We start from the raw sequence: 13118 nt of genomic DNA, 5'->3' as shown, positions 1-13118 counted from the left end.
CGCTTTCCTCCTTGCTTATGTTGCTGCTGCCACTATTCTTGCTGTTGCTGCGACTGCTGCTGCTGCCACTCCTTACTGCTACTGTTGCTGCTGCTGCTGCTGCAACTGTCCCTACTGCTGCTGCTGCTGCTGCTGCTGCTTCTGCTGCAGAGGCACTCGGCCTATTCGCCGTATATTGATAGCAAACAACGGGATGGCCGCAACGAAGGCCATCGCCTCAATGCGCCAATGGACATTTGAAACCTTCGGCGACCCTAATGTCGGTTCTGTTACCGTTGCTGCTGCTGTTACTGTTGCTGCTGCTGCTACTGTTGCTGCTGCCGGTACAGCTGTCGTTGGTGGCATTGCTCCTGCTGTTGATCCGTTTTTTGCTACGTTTGTTGGTGCTGGCATTGCACCTATTGCTTTAGCTTCTGCTCCATTTGTTGCCATTGCATTCGTTGCTGCTGTATTTGTCGCCGCTGTATTTGTTGCTGCTGCACTTGCTGCTGCTGCATTTGCTGCAGCTGCTGACATTTGTTGCGATGGCATCTGCTGAGGACTTGGCAGCGAACAGCGAATTTCTGAAGAAGGCAGATGTCATCGTCCCGGTCCCCGGGGGCCCCAGCCGGGAGAACTATGGAAATGTGCAGCTCATATGTGATATCGCAGTTAAACAGAAGGTAAGCAAGGGTGACACCAGCAGCAGGAATAACAACAAGAGTAGCAGCAACAGCAGCAACAGCAGCAGCAGCTGGTGCAACGGCAACTGCCGCAAGAAATGCAGCCAGAGCACTGGAAGATGCAGATAACCGCCTCATGGGGATCTGCAGCAGCCGCAGTTGTAATAGCAGCAGCAGCTGCAGCAGCAGCGACAGCACCGTGCGGATCAGCGGCCGTCTGTTTCTGCTTCTTTTCTCCTTTTTTCTTTTTTTTTTTGTTTAACTACATCTTTTGCTTTGTAGTTGCTGTCTGTGTGTACACCGCAGGTTGACGCGGTATGGCCTGGATGGGGTCATGCCTCTGAAAATCCGTCTCTGCCTTCTTCTCTTTCTGCGTTGGGGATCTCCTTCCTCGGTCCCCAGGCGAAGGTGATGGCGGCGCTAGGAGATAAAATTGCAGCTAATATATTAGCACAGACAGCGCAGGTACCCGCTATACCCTGGAGCGGTACGGGGCTCACAGCTCAGCTCGACAAGGACGGAAATATACCAGAGGAGGTACAGTAAACAAACGCTAAGCCTTCCATTTTTTTCTCGCTTGGTGGTGTATGTACTCCTTACACCCTTAATTTTGTTCTTCTCTGTTTATGCTGGTTGTGGCTGAACCGCACGGGGCCTCTGCATCAAACCCTAAACCCTAAACACCATTGAATTGGTTTCAGGGTGGGTGGAGGGGGACAGCGGCTTCCCTCAGTGTAAACAAAAGCGGATAGAGGATGCAGGATTGGCTTGTTGTTGTTTTGTTATTTCGTCTGTCTCGTTTGTTTGCATCTCTTATGTCCCCTTTTGTTTAATCTTTTGTCTCCTCTCATTAAGCTTTTCTTCCCCTTTGATTGGCTGTTTATTTGCTCGCTGCACTATGGAGTATCTGGTGCCATTGAGCAGCCGCCTGTGCTCCGTGTTTGTCTCCGTCTTCCTCTACCATTTGCTGCTGCGTTTGTTGCTGGATTTCTTGCTTTTTTGCGGCATTTGCAGCTGCTGCTGCGTTTCAGCTCGCTGCTGCAGTTGCCGCTGCATCTCAGTTTGCTGCTGCGCTTGCTGCTGCATTTGCGGGTGTATTTGCTGCATCATTTGCTGCTGCGTGTGTTGGTGGATGTGTAACTGTTTAGGTGTTCAAGGCTGCAACAATAACAACAGTAGAGGAGTGCCGTGCAGCAGCAGAAAAGGTTGGGTATCCGCTGCTGCTGAAGGCATCCGGAGGGGGTGGGGGTAAAGGTATTCGTCTCTGTCACCGCCCTGAGGAGCNCCGCTGCTGCTGAAGGCATCCGGAGGGGGTGGGGGTAAAGGTATTCGTCTCTGTCACCGCCCTGAGGAGCTGGAGACAGCTTTGGCTCAGGTGACAGCAGAGGTCGCTGGGTCTCCTGTCTTTCTAATGCGTCTCTGTGAAAAAGCCAGACATATAGAAGTACAAATCGCAGGAGATAAATACAAAAATGCAGTCGCTCTATCCGGCAGAGACTGCACCACACAAAGACGATTCCAAAAAATATTTGAAGAGGCACCGCCCACAGTTGTTCCCCCAGATACGTTTAAGTAAGGAACCTGCTTCGGCACCCACAGCAGCAACAGCAGCAGCAGCAGCAGCAGCAGTAGAAACAGCAGCTTCTGTAGCACTAACAGTAGCAGCGGCGTGTGCAGCAACAGCAGTAGCAGCAGCAGCAGGACGTTCAACATCATCATAGTGGTGATGATGATCAGCGTCATCGTCACCATCATGCTGTGCTGCTACTGGTGCTGATGACGATGATATCGATGTTGTTGGTGATGATATATATTGATGATACTGTTGTTTGGTGTGTATGTGTTTGTGTATGTTGCAGGGAGATGGAGCGGGCAGCTCAGCGTTTGACGCAGTCACTGGGTTATGAAGGTTTGGGTACAGTGGAGTATCTGTATAGTCCTTCGTCGAATTCTTTTTTCTTTCTTGAGTTGAATCCTCGTCTTCAAGTTGAACACCCCGTAACAGAGGCGGTGACGGGGCAGAATCTGCCTGCATTGCAGCTGCAGATTGCTATGGGTATTCCGCTCTATAGGGTCCCCACCATTCGTTCTTTCTTTAACAGAGACCCAAAAGGAGATGAACCCATCGATTTCCTTAAGGAGGAGTATAAACCACTCAATAAGCACGTCATTGCTGTAAGATATATATATATATATATATATATATATATATANAGTATAAACCACTCAATAAGCACGTCATTGCTGTAAGATATATATATATATATATATATATATATATATACATATATATACATATATATTGATGATCATCGTGCTGGTGTTGCTGCTGTAGATGTGGAGCACCGTGCTAGTACTGCTAGTATCTTACTGCTGGTGGTACTCCGCCAAGAACTGTGCTGCTACTGCTGCTGCATTTGCTGTTGCTGCTGCTGGTGCAAGAACGCGGGTGCTACCGCTGCTGCTGCTTCCGCTGCATCTGCTGCAGCATGTGCGTTCCCGTTGTTGCTGCTGCTGTGCTGCAGGCGCGTATAACTGCAGAGAACCCGAGCGAGGGTTTCCGTCCTACTAGCGGTGCGGTGCATGCATTGGATTTCGCTCCGCCTGAGAAGGTGTGGGGTTATTTCAGCGTGAGCACCAACGGGGCTTTGCATGCGCATGCAGATTCTCAGTTCGGGCACATCTTTGCAGCTGGTAGCAACCGCAACGAGGCGAGAAAGCGACTGATATGGGGGCTGCAGCAGCTGCATATTAAGGGAGATATTCGTACCCCGATAGATTTCTTGCAGCGACTGCTGCAGCAGCCTGCATTTGTTAATCATACACTGAACACTGAGTGGCTTGATGGTATCATTAAAGCAAAACAACTCCTACCTACGCCCGATACAGCAGAAGTCGTATTCGCTTCAGCTGCCTTCAGAGCCATACAGGCACTCGAGGTACTCCACCTGCTGCTGCTGGTGCTGCTGTTGCTGGGGCATTTGTTGCCTCTTCGTGCGCCTCGCCTGCAGCTGCTGCTGATACTGATACTGCTGCTGCTGTGTTGCTCCTGTTGCTGTGTGGCTGCTCCTGTGCGTGGCTGTCTCTGTTTTCCTCTGCTGCTGCGTGTCCGTAAGAAGGAACTGCAGCAGAATTCGATAATGTTGCTTCTGCTGCTGTGCTTCTGTTGCTGTTTGCTGCTGCAGAAGCAGAAGGCAGCTTGGCTTGCAGCAGCAGCACGAGGACACACTTACCTGCCTGCTGTGGGCCCCTTGCTATCTGTTGACGTCCCAATAGCGTGGGGGGGGCATTTGTATAAATTTCATTTCTCTCGCATATCTTCTGATGCGTTGGGCTTTTCTATAAACAAACAAAGAGGAGAAGTGCAATACAGGCAACAGACAGACGGCTCCTACCTGCTCTCCATCTACCCCGAGCCCCAGCATTCGCACCAACACCAGCACAACGAAGACCACAAGCAGCAGCAGCATGAACAGCAGCAGCATCAGCAGCAGCAGAACCCTCGTTTACTGCGTTTCAGCGCAGTAGAGGAGCCCCTAGGTCTTCGTCTTGAGCTAGGAGGAGACAGCCTGATGGTCCTAGATCAGCGCGACCCCTCCGAGCTGCGGTCGGATGTGAACGGCAGACTNGAGGAGACAGCCTGATGGTCCTAGATCAGCGCGACCCCTCCGAGCTGCGGTCGGATGTGAACGGCAGACTTGTGCGGTATTTAATTCAAGACGGGGAGACAGTTAAAAAGGGACAGCCGTTTGCTGAGGTAGAGGCCATGAAGATGATACTGACGCTTACTGTAAGACCACCTAACTAGGATAGTCTCGTGCTGCTCCTGCTGCTGCTCCTGTTGCTCCCGCTACTGCTCCTGATAGTAGTGATTATAATGATGATGATGATGATGTGGTTCTGTACACCAGGTTGCGTATTTTTTCTGTGTATCTCTTGTGGCTTCTCGCGCTGTGGAATGGCCGCCTGAGGCCGTTTCGGGCGCGTTTCTGCTGCGGCTACTGCTGCTGCTGTTGCTGTTGCTAGCGTTCTTTGTTTGCATACGGTGATGCAGGAGTATTGTGTTGTGTTGTGTGGGGATGTGTACTGCTACAGGCCGGGGAGACGGGAGAGTTGATACACCGGAAGANTTGTGTTGTGTTGTGTGGGGATGTGTACTGCTACAGGCCGGGGAGACGGGAGAGTTGATACACCGGAAGAGTGCCGGGTCGCTCATACAGCAGGGGGAGCTGTTGGCGTCTCTGCGGCTAGAAGACCCCTCAAAGGTGGTGCGGCTGAAGGCTTTTGAGGGGTCTCTTGATCTGTCCCCTCCTCCTCTGTCTCCTAAAGATGAGACAACCGCGGCACCCGCAGCAGCAGCGGCAACCAGTGCTGGAGATGGAGCTGCAGCTGCAGCTAGCCCAGAGACAGCAGCTGCCGACGCTGCTGCTGCAGCAGAAGCGAGACTCGCGCTGCTGCTCAGTGGTTACGTGCAGCAGCAGACGGCGCAGCAGCTGCTGGCATCAGTATTGAAGGGCCCTAGTGGTTCCTCTCTTACTGCATTTGTCTCTTTTGTTGAGCGCTGCTTGAGTCGCTTCCTAGAGACAGAGGAGCTGTTCGCAGGCAAAGGCAATGCAGATGCTGCTGCTGCAGTTGCTGCTGCAGCAGGAGACACAGAAGGACAGTTTAGGATGTATGTCTCCCACTACGCACTCAAGCATAAGACAGAGATGCTCCTACTGCTCCTCAAGGAACTCACGGTGAGCTGATTGCTGCTGTTGCTGCTGCTGCAGTTGTNGAGATGCTCCTACTGCTCCTCAAGGAACTCACGGTGAGCTGATTGCTGCTGTTGCTGCTGCTGCAGTTGTTGTCGCTGTTGCGACTGCGGTTGTAGTGATGAATTTCGTTTTTGGTTGACTAGCAGCCGCAGGAACAGCAGCAACAGGAACAGCGGTAACGGCGGCGAGAGAGCTGCCCCGTACGCCCGTAGTGCAGATGGCATGTGTTCCTTTCCGCGTGTTAAGTGCATGCAACCAGCTGCTTCTGCTGCTGCTGCTGCTGCTACAGGGAAGACTATCTGCAGCTGATTCTGGCTCGCTTGATTCCTCGAGACTTGAAGATCTCCTCCGTCGGGTGGGGGCGCTCAAGGGCGTTGCATATAATGTCTTAGCCTTGGCCTCGCAGCGGCTGCTGAAGCAGCTGCTGCTGCCTTCTGTGGCTGCCCGTGTTGATGCACTCCGCGCCCAGCTGCAACAACTGCAGCAGCAGCAGCAACAACAGCAGCAGCAGGTTCTGCGCGATGAGCTGCTGCAGCTGCCAGAGGAACTCGGGGGATATGGCCTCCTCGCCAATCTCTTTAAGGACCCGCAGGTGGGGCCTGTGGCGCAGGAGATGATGCTGAGGAGACAGCTATTAGGGCTAGACATCCAGCTGCAGCAGCAGCAGCAGGGGTCACTCCCGTTCACGTGGAAAAGAGCGCTTGAGGAGGGCCCTGCAGCAACAGAGAATGCAGGGATATTTGCTGCTGTCTCCAGCATAGAGGAGCTGCAGCAGCAGATGGGGCCGCTGCTGCAGCAGCTAGCACAGCAGCAGAAAGCACTCAAACAAGAAGCTAAAGGCGTGCTGATGCTGAGTCTTCCCCTTTCCAATGCAAAGCCAGGTGCTGTAGCATCGGATGCAGCGGCAATCGAGGCAGCAGCAGCAGCAGCAGCAGCGGCTGCTGCTGCTGCTGCTTCTACCTCCCCGGAGGCTGCTGCTGCACTTAAGAAGCTCCACAGCCTCCGCTTGGTGTTGCCGACGGCCAACGGAGACGCGCAGCAAGTATCACTTGTGCTGCAACAGGAGCAGCAGCAGCAGCACCACCAGGAGCAGCTGCAGCTAAAGGAGGACCCGGTGCAGCGGTAAGCTATGCAGCTGTTTTCTTGCGGTGTACATACACCGAGAATATTGCTTTCCGTGCTGCAGACACGCAGCAACCATCTCTCCTCACTTGCCGCAGCACTGCTTACCGCTCGCCGGCAGCCGCAGGAGCAGAAGAAGCAGCAGCAACAGCAGCAAGAGGGAGAGCTCTGTCTTGTTGTGTGTGTGTGTGTGGGTGTGGGGATTTTGTCTGCTACAGCGGGTTGTCCCTGTCTCAGTTTATATTTGGTGAGATCGAGACGATGCGCAGCATGGGTACGGTGCGGNCAGCGGGTTGTCCCTGTCTCAGTTTATATTTGGTGAGATCGAGACGATGCGCAGCATGGGTACGGTGCGGCGATTGCCGTCTGCTGCTGCTGCTGTTGCAGTGCCTCCAGCAGCGTCAACAGATTTGTTGCTGCATGCTGTATCCCCTAAGCCGCCTGCTGCTGCTGCTGCTTCTGCTGCTCCTCTGAGGACTCCCGCGATGCGGGAGACGGTGTACGTACACCGCATTATCCCGAAGGCAGATGTTTTGCTGCAGCAGGAGGGACTGCAGCAGCTGCTGCAGCACTTGCTGCAGCAGCTAGAAGCAGCCTTCAGGGATCCGCATGTACACCCAACAAGCAACAGTATTGTCGTGCTGCAACTGCTGCAGCAGGAGACAGCAGAGAGACAAGCAGCGCTGCAGAAGGGCTTCTTTGAGGCCCTTCAGCTCCTCAAGGCGCAGCACGGCGAGCGCCTACTGCGGCTAAACGTGGAGAAGGTGGAGTTGCGAGTGCCACACGTTGCTGCTGCTGCAGCACCGAAGCAACAGCAGCAGCACGTAATCAGGGCCTCGAGCAGGGGAGGCTGCTGGCTAGAACCCGAGGAAGTGTCTGCGCCTTCAGGTGCTGCAGGTTACGACGGGGAGTGTGATTTGCATGCGTCTGCTGCAGCACGGCTGAAACAGCAGCAGCAACAGCAGCAGCAGCAGCATCCGCTTGCACCTGAAGCCTCAACAGCAGAGAGCTCTGCTGCCCCTTCTCCCCTTCTCTCCGAGTTGTTTACTCCTGAGAGTGTGTCATTCCAGGAAGGGGAGGGCGAGTCTGCAGCAGCAGCAGCAGCAGCAGNTTGTTTACTCCTGAGAGTGTGTCATTCCAGGAAGGGGAGGGCGAGTCTGCAGCAGCAGCAGCAGCAGCAGCAGGCAGCAGCAGCAGTAGCAGCAGCAGCGTGGCGAGCTCGAGCAGCCACCGCAGCAGCAGCTTATCGAATGACAGGCTGGCATTTTCATGGGGTCGAGGTGGCACTGCAGCAGCAGCAGCAGAAGCGGAGAGGACAGCTCCTTTGGTCCCCCTCCGGGGTATAACAGACGCACAGCTAGCAGCGAAACGGGCTGCAGCACAGAGAGCAGGCAGCACCTACATATATGACTTCCTCGGCCTCATCAATGCAGAACTGCAGCAGCAATGGAGACGCAGCCAAGAAGCTCTCGCTGCAGCAGGAGACCACCGCACACTCAGCGTGCCCAATAAACTCTTGGAGGTAAACACCGATACAACATGACAGCAACGACTCTGTTTCTGCTGTTGTTGCGGCTTTTGCAGTTGCTGTTACTGCTGCTGTTGCTGCTGCTATTGCTGTTGGTGGTAGTGGTGATGATTCTGCTTCTGTAGTTATAAACATTTTATCTGGGTGTTGCTGCTGCAGGCGCGGGAGTTTCATATGGGGGGAGACGGGAAGCTGCAGCTGCACCGCGATTGGTTGGTGGGAGACAACCGCGTGGGGATGGTTGCGTTCCTGCTGCTGCNAAGCTGCAGCTGCACCGCGATTGGTTGGTGGGAGACAACCGCGTGGGGATGGTTGCGTTCCTGCTGCTGCTGCGAACGCCTGAGTATCCTCAGGGACGCGAGGTTGTGGTAATAGGGAATGATGTAACGTATCAGGGGGGGTCTTTCGGTGTGGAGGAGCACGAGATGTACAGACAGGCCTCCGCCTTCTCCCGGCAGCATAAGATACCTCGGCTGTATATTGCTTGCAATAGCGGTGCACGCATTGGGGTGTATGAACAGCTCAAAGATAAAATACAAGTTGAATGGAATGACCCAGAAAACCCATGGCTTGGCTTCAAGCATCTGTATATACGCGAGAAGGATATGCAGCAGCTGCCACCAGGGGCGGTTGTAGGCCACTGGGCCGCTGCGCCTGCTGCATCTGCTGCACAGCAGCAACAGAAGCAACAACAGCAGCAGCAGCAGCAGAAAGAGGAAGGAGAGCGTATCTTTGTGCTGGAGGCCGTGGTGGGCGAGGCTGGGCAGCACTTAGGTGTAGAGAACCTGCGGGGATCAGGGAAGATTGCAGGAGAAACAAGTCAGGCGTATGATGAGGTGTTTACATTATCTCTTGTTTCAGGTCGTTCTGTTGGTATTGGAGCTTATGTAGTGCGGTTGGCACAGCGATGTATACAGCAGAAACACTCGCCTTTGGTTCTTACTGGGTTTCAGGCCCTTAATAAACTCCTAGGGAAGGATGTATATGTATCACAGGAGCAGCTTGGGGGCCCCGAGGTGATGGCCCCAAATGGTGTTACACATCTGCAAGTAGCATCAGATAAAGAGGCGGTAGCAGAAGCAGTAAGATGGCTCGAGTTTGTTCCGCCTACTGCTGATGCTATGCATACGCCCCACAGAATAACAGACCCCGTCAGCAGAGATATTGAATTCACTCCCTCCTCATCTCCCTATGACCCCAGACACATGCTAGCAGGCCACTGGGCCGCTCCAGCACCTCAGCAATCAGGAGCGGAAGAAAACGCACAGCAACAGCAGCAACAACAGCAGCAGAAGCAGGAGCAGCAGCAGGAGCAGCNGGAGCGGAAGAAAACGCACAGCAACAGCAGCAACAACAGCAGCAGAAGCAGGAGCAGCAGCAGGAGCAGCGGTGGGTGTCAGGTTTCTGCGACAAAGACAGCTTCAAGGAAGTCTTAGGGCCGTGGGGTTCAGGCGTAGTTGTGGGGCGGGCTCGCCTGGGGGGGCAGCCAATTGGCGTGATTGCTGTAGATACCCGAACCACAACCGCTGTCTCACCAGCAGACCCAGCAAACCCTGACAGCGCACGAGTCGAGACACCGCAGGTCAGTTACACACACATACACCCGAACACTGGTCCTATAGTATTGCTGCTGCAGCACTGCTGCTGCAGCACTGGTGTTGCTCTCTAACTGCAGCACTGCTGCTGTATCCGTGCTGCTTGGTTGTGTGCTGCATGGGTGTGTAGGCTGGCCAGGTGTGGTTCCCTTCGAGTGCATACAAGACGGCTCAGGCGATCGCGGATTTCAACCGTGGAGAGAATTTGCCTCTAATTATATTTGCAAATTGGCGTGGATTCTCTGGGGGTACCCGCGATATGTTTAATGAGGTGTTGAAATTCGGCTCCATGATCGTAGATGCACTTCGGGTGTACAGACACCCTGTATTCGTTTATATCCCACCCTATGGAGAGCTGCGCGGAGGGTCTTGGGTGGTTATTGACCCCACCATCAACTCGTCACAGATGGAGCTGTATGCTGATGAACTCGCCAGAGGAGGAGTCCTAGAGCCACCAGGCATATGTGAAATTAAATTCAAGGAAGCTGAAAGAAGAAAACTGATGCACCAGAACGATCATACACTACAGCAGTGGCAACGAGAACTCGAAGCAGCCACCGTAAGCTACAGCAGCAGCAGCAACATCACCAGCAACAGCAATAGCAACAGCAGCAGCAGAAACACAACGGCAACTGGCCTGCAGGCACCAACACTATCTGCTGCTTTTCAGTAATTTAGGGGGACTCGGGCGCATTCGCCTCTACTCTGTTGTGTCGTGTGGTATCTTGTTGTGTTGTATTCTATTGTGTTGTGATTTTAATGCGTTGCATTTCATTGTACTATGTTGTATTCTTTTGTGTTGTACACAATGTGATGTGTTGTATTGTGTTCCGGTTTGTTGTGTGCTGTTTGTGTGTTGTTGTCGTTTATTATGTTGTATTTTTATGTATTGTGTTGTATTTTATCTGCATTGTATTGCTTTGCGTTGTGTTGAAATGCAGACACCTGAAGAGGCGGAGGAGATAAAGGAGAAGATAAAGAAGAGAGAGAACCTCCTTATGCCGGTGTACACGCAGGTATGTAGTATGGATATGTGTGTATATCTCTCATCCTATTATATATAATTGTATGCATGCTATCCTTGATTAATCCTTTTAAAAAACAGAATAAAAAGAGGAAGCAAACGAATAGAAAGAACAAATACAAAAGGGACAAGATCTGGTGTACTACTGCCGGCTGCGTTCTTTGTACAGGTAGCGCACGTGTATGCAGACCTCCATGATCGCGCGCCCCGCATGGCAGCTCGTGGTGGGGTAAGAAGAATTCTAAGTTGGCCCAAGGCCAGGGAATTCTTCTACTGGAGAGTGCGGAGGCGACTCGCTGCAAACAGCGTTGTGTGAGCAGTCCATGCAACTCCTCTTGCTGCTCTTCTTGCTTCTGATGATGCTATTCCTCCTGTTGCTGCTGCTGCTGCTGCATCCTTGCATGCTTGCATGCAGAAAACAGCGTGGAGCGTGGGAAGCTTATCCCGTGCTGCATATTTTGGTTTGGTTTCGCGGCATTGCGGCAGTGTTTCTGCTCGCGTCATGCTGCTGTTGTGTCTTTATCTTTCTAAATCGGTATAGCGTGTCTGCTGCNCAGTGTTTCTGCTCGCGTCATGCTGCTGTTGTGTCTTTATCTTTCTAAATCGGTATAGCGTGTCTGCTGCTGTTTCTGCTGCAGTGCATTTCTGTCTCCTGCTGCATCTGTTTATCTGGGTGTCTTTATGTTTGTCTGTGTTTGCATGTACAGCAAGAAACTGATGGCTGCAGATCCCTCACTGAGCTGGGAAGAGGCCCTCAACTTGCTTTACACGGATATACCCCAAATAGCTGATGCAGTGGAAGACCCGCAGGCAGTTGCCTTCTTAGATAGTAAGCGCAGACACTCTGCCGCACAGACACTGTTCAGACACTTCACTGTACAGACACTGCAGTGGACAGGAGCTGTACAGACACCCCAGCGACAAACGTGTGCTTGCTTTCTTTGTTCTAGTTGCAAGAAAAATCCTTTACTAGTATTTTTGTCTATCTGTCTGTTACCTCCTCTCTGATTTCTGATTTCTGTCTGTGGTTGTATATCTATGCAGGCAGCGAAGGCCGCGAGAAGGTGGGTGCGCTGCTGCGGCGCACCGAAGCAGCAGCTTCAAGGCGGGAGCTGCTGCAGCTGGTAGGGCGTTTATCTGCAGCAGAGAAGCGAGATGTATTGAGTGAGGTGCAGGCGCTTCTCTCACAGCAGTGATGTGTTGTATCCAACACGCAACGGACTCCTCTCTTCTACTTATACAGTTTCTTTATATTAATATCAATATGTAAATATATCTGCATATATATATATATATATATATATATATATATATATATANTGAGCATCAACAACAGCAGCAACAGCCACAGACTTCGGGCCTCGCAGGCTCTGTTGGATTTCATCTTTAGAGGGCCTTGCGTTTGTGTTTTGGGGCCCTTTGAGCTGCTGCTCTGTCATAGAGGAAGGATTTGGTTATGTCTTTCTCGGGCCATAGGCATCATTATGTGTTTGTGTTGTTGAATAGAGAACTTGCTGTGGGGTTGCTGTTATTTGTTATTATATATACTGCAGCGCCGTATTTTTGCTAGGCCCAACATTTGTTGCAGGCTTACAGACAATCCCCGTGTGCTGCACATACACCACAAAACACACCCACACACGCAAGTTCCTTGTTTTCTTGTTTCGTGGGGCTGTGTGCAACATGCATGCAAGCAGACACGTTAGGTGCCCCAAGGGGGCCGCTAAAGAGCCCCTACAGGGGCCTCTAAAGCTCCCCTAGTGGGACCCTCAAAGAGCCCCTAGGTGGGCCCCTAGGGGCCCCTTGGGGGTCCCTTATAGAGACCCCAGTAGCACCCCTAAAGGTACCCTAGTGGGGCCCCTAGAGGGGCCCCTAAAGGGGCCCACGGTGGCCCTGGTTGTCTGTGCCCTTCGTCTTGCGCGCCTTGAAGGACGCGCCGCCAGGAAACTGGCTGCAAGAAGCAGCGAGTTTTAGGGTATTTTCATTTGTATAGAGCTCGCTAGCAACAGAAATGTAAATGCTGCAGCAGCATGCAATATGCGATGTACAGGCAGACACCTCAGGCACTACGCACACGCACGCCCCTCAGCCGCACGAACGAAGCAACCTGGTGCTCTAGCAGGAGCCTGCAGCGGCAGCAGCAGCAGCAGCAGCAGCAGCAGATCATTAGCTTCTTTAGGACAGGAAGGAGAAATATGCATGCAGCATCTAGTCTTAGAGCCATACAGCCAGGCACCACAAAGGTGCAGATTCGATGAAGCTAGAGTGTACGACAAACACGAGAACAAACAGAACGAAGGAGAGGGGGGGGAGGGGCAATTAGTTAATGCACTAGTATAATAACTAGTTTTATCTGTAAGTGCAGGCTTCCATAGATGATACATTATAAAGTTGTACCTATACAAACGTATTTCTATAGGCATTGGCGAA

At 52.5% G+C, this 13118-nt stretch overlaps 1 protein-coding gene across 1 annotated transcript in view; it reads left to right on the top strand.

Moving 5' to 3' along the window:
• Positions 1–11884, top strand: part of EMH_0003540 (acetyl-CoA carboxylase, putative) — a gene marked incomplete at both ends in the record, with an annotated part of 13139 nt that extends 1255 nt beyond the window's left edge. Inside the window, 25 exon segments of the mRNA XM_013496407.1 lie at positions 151–259; positions 507–662; positions 969–1127; positions 1811–1916; positions 1988–2234; positions 2522–2837; positions 3188–3601; positions 3848–4237; positions 4288–4290; positions 4294–4452; positions 4829–5401; positions 5709–6541; positions 6760–6815; positions 6929–7429; positions 7612–7651; positions 7655–8063; positions 8229–8285; positions 8339–9386; positions 9390–9458; positions 9521–9651; positions 9795–10223; positions 10606–10680; positions 10858–11000; positions 11396–11517; positions 11733–11884. Of these exon segments, the coding sequence (XP_013351861.1) occupies positions 151–259; positions 507–662; positions 969–1127; positions 1811–1916; positions 1988–2234; positions 2522–2837; positions 3188–3601; positions 3848–4237; positions 4288–4290; positions 4294–4452; positions 4829–5401; positions 5709–6541; positions 6760–6815; positions 6929–7429; positions 7612–7651; positions 7655–8063; positions 8229–8285; positions 8339–9386; positions 9390–9458; positions 9521–9651; positions 9795–10223; positions 10606–10680; positions 10858–11000; positions 11396–11517; positions 11733–11884 (6697 nt within the window).
• Between the last annotated feature and the right edge of the window lie 1234 nt (positions 11885–13118).

This window comes from Eimeria mitis, genomic scaffold (assembly GCF_000499745.2).
Source record: "Eimeria mitis Houghton genomic scaffold, Emh_scaff209, whole genome shotgun sequence".
NCBI classification, from domain to species: domain Eukaryota; phylum Apicomplexa; class Conoidasida; order Eucoccidiorida; family Eimeriidae; genus Eimeria; species Eimeria mitis.
Note: the sequence above shows the minus strand (reverse complement) of the source record. Positions and strands in the feature narration are given on the sequence as shown.